Here is a 3,186-nt window from a genome sequence, read left to right on the forward strand (position 1 = left end):
CGACTGCTTCGTGAACAAGAGTCCGACCGGACGGCTGAAGCCCGGTTCTGTCCCGTCGCTGAGTGTCAAGTCGGAGCCGGAGGAAGTTCTGGAGAACCTCCAACATGTGGTGAGTGTACTGGAACATCTAGAAGCCTCCAACCTGCTGCACTTCAGACTGGGTTTGATCCCAACAGAACACAGTCTGTAGTGAATAAAGTTGTTTCTGTGATTATTAATTATAAGTTAGAGCTAAAGCAGCATGCATCTGTATTTCATCTAAGTGGACCAATGCAGAGCCTCAAGTTTTTCTATTGTTCATTATTTTTTAAACTAGTCAATTAATTATTTATTTTTTGCACTATGTCATGTTTATCAGTGTTTCCTTAAAAAATCCTGCTTTGTCCACAACCCACAGAGTTTACTGTCATGGAGGAGCAAAGAAAGCAGAAATTATTCATATTTAAGTAGCTGGAATCGGTGAATTTGACTTTTTTTCCTCTCAAACCCGTTCATTGATTATGCCCCTAGTCTATACGAATGTATTTGAGCCAAAATAAAATCATTTCAGTTAATTTTCTTCCATGCAGTTAAGTAACACGTAGTAAAAAAATAACATAAACGTCATTTATCAAGACAATACTTCAAGATAATTGTGCAAATTGTAACAGTGTGATGTAAAATCATGAAGTGAACGGGCTTCTGTTTTGTTCAGGGTTTTCTTAAGAGATGGAAGAAACCGTTAGTCTGTCATTAGGTGGGTTCTTCTGATGAAAACCGGTGCTTTTGCTGCAGACATTTGCCTTTTCTCTGTTTGACACTCAGAGAAGAATCCCAACAGATTGAGAAAATGTCAGGACGGAGCTGTTTTTACTGATCTCTAACTGTTGAGGTCATTATGATGAGCATTTGTAGTTTAATCAAAGCAACTGGACTTGCTTGAGTTTCTTGAAGACATTTCAGCACCTCCTCAGGACAGGACTCAGCAGTCCATCGGCATCTTCAGGACAAAGGACACTCATTTGAAGACAATAGGGAACAGATTTTAGCCAGGGAGGCTTTGAGAGAGGAGTGAAAGAAGCCAAACTGGAAAGACCATCACTTAGCAGAGGTGGAGATTTGAGGCATCCCCATTCACACCTAGCGACAAAAGACCCTAACGAACCCCTTTGTGGCCCTATTGACTCACATAATGAGGAGGAGCAGCAGCAACCCCCCAGTTGAAACGGAAACTCAAGTGTTAATGGCTCCTGAAGAATATGAGTATCTGGAACTGGTCAGTCAGAACTGATGAGAGGTCTTTAAGAAACTCAGCAAGACCAGTTGCTACGATCACACTACGTGAATAACCGAAACCTGGATGACAGACGAGCATCAGTTGTCATTCAAGCCTTGTCTATGAGACAATATCTTACTGTCCCCATTTACAGTTGGTCACACCCGTTTTATAGTCTGTGCACCAGAAACCTTCTGCATATTTTCATATAAAGTGAGTGTATGTGCTCAGTTGTTTATTTGGGAGCCAAAGTTGAGTTCTGTAAAATGTCTGATATGTTTTCAGGAATTTTTGCATTTTCAGACTGTAAATGTCTTACATGGAAAGCCATTTTTAGGCCACAAATATAACTTCCAGAGGCGTGAACTTTAGGCAAGACACAGTCAAAATTATTTACAGCAGATCCGAGCAGTGGAATGGCTATAGTAGATTCCACTTTCTTAATTTTTGGCTACACATCAAATTGTACTGATGTTAGAGGCCTCAAAAATTGGGGACCGATCGACCAAAGACTATATTTCTAGGAGCAAATATGGATCCATTTATATACACTTAAAGGAACCTTCTGGGGCCCCAACAGCACCCTTGTGTAAAGTATTCAGTATTCAAAGTCACCATATTCCATGAATGCATTTTCAGTCTTGATGCCACGAATTACGCCGACTGATCATAGATCCACCAAATCTAGCATAATTTGTCGTAAAATTGTCTTAGAGTGCAGCAATTCTGGAGTGGATGTGTTCTTTGTACTTTAAGGTGTTTTGGATGGAATCATAAACACAGTTTGGTGTTGATCACATTTAAAAGTCTTTTGTTTTTGTGGTTTTGTGCAGGAATCCGTAGAAAACACAGATTCTTCTTGTCAGTTTGATGACCTTGAAACATCCGATAGCCCAACTTCCTGCCCGGAAAAGAAGCGCGTGCAGAAGCGAAGGAAGCCGAGAGAGCAGAGGAGAAGGGAGGAGAAAGAAGAAAGAGGAGAAGAACAGGAGGCCGATCTGGAGAGGGAGGCAGAGGCAGAAGAAGATCAAGAGGAAGAAGTAGGGCAAGACTCTGACATGGCCAGCACGTCCACGGGGAAAAGGCAACTGCAGCAGACGTACAGCTTCAGGGCGGAGGAAGAGAAGAAGCTGGTGGCGTTCTTCGCTACCCATGACTGCTTTTACAACAAGGCCTCTCCGCATTATAGCAACATAGCATTCAAGAAGAAGCTCCTGCAGGGCATAGCCGGGCAACTTGACACAGAGTGTGAGTATTAATTGTTGCTCTTATTTCATGCTACATTTGTCATCCAAATACTTAAAATCTGTTAATGTATGACATTTGCCTTATGTATGCTGATCTCAGATACCAAGATCCAGGGCTGGTTCAAAAACCAGCGATCTGCCGTTGGGAAGCTCTACAAGAAGAATTCGGGCCAGGCGGCAGAGCCCCTGACTGCCAGGAAGAAGTGGCAGTTGGCGAGTTTCCGTTTCTTGAGGCGATACATCATGCCGAGGTCGTACACGCAGGACACAGGAGCGGTAAGCGTTGCGTTTTTTTTTGTGTTGGATACAAGTTCCTCTTATCCTCTTGTGTACACGTGCTGAGTATTAATTTATTGGTCTGTGATTTCCAAATAAAATTGTGTTCTGCTTCCAGCTGCCTGCCAGGGCCTCCGACACCGAGGAAGAGGAAGAGCCGGAGGTCGAGGGGGAAACAGAGGAAGACGGGGCCTCGGCGACGGGCTCCACGGTCAAGACGCCCTGCAGCAGTGGTCCGCCGTCCTCACAGCGCGGCACAAAGAGGTCGCGCAAGGTCGAGGATGCGCTACTAGACTACTTGTCAAGACCCCGATCATCACAGGTCCTGGCCAAGACGGTATGTGTTTAAACTTCCAATTTATTGGCACAAAGTTTCTATGATATTATGACATTACGTGATATTCCTGA

General features: G+C 43.7%; 1 protein-coding gene across 1 annotated transcript in view; it reads left to right on the plus strand.

Annotated features, from left to right (window-relative positions):
* LOC103360113 (uncharacterized) overlaps positions 1–3,186 on the plus strand; it is a 28,578-nt gene that overhangs the window by 18,166 nt on the left and 7,226 nt on the right. The window contains exons 11-14 of the mRNA XM_008285773.1: positions 20–109; positions 2,089–2,503; positions 2,603–2,778; positions 2,897–3,115. Of these exons, the coding sequence (XP_008283995.1) occupies positions 20–109; positions 2,089–2,503; positions 2,603–2,778; positions 2,897–3,115 (900 nt within the window). The remainder of the gene's footprint in view (positions 1–19; positions 110–2,088; positions 2,504–2,602; positions 2,779–2,896; positions 3,116–3,186) is intronic.

Source organism: Stegastes partitus, unplaced genomic scaffold (assembly GCF_000690725.1).
Source record: "Stegastes partitus isolate 25-593 unplaced genomic scaffold, Stegastes_partitus-1.0.2 Scaffold415, whole genome shotgun sequence".
Taxonomy (NCBI): domain Eukaryota; kingdom Metazoa; phylum Chordata; class Actinopteri; family Pomacentridae; genus Stegastes; species Stegastes partitus.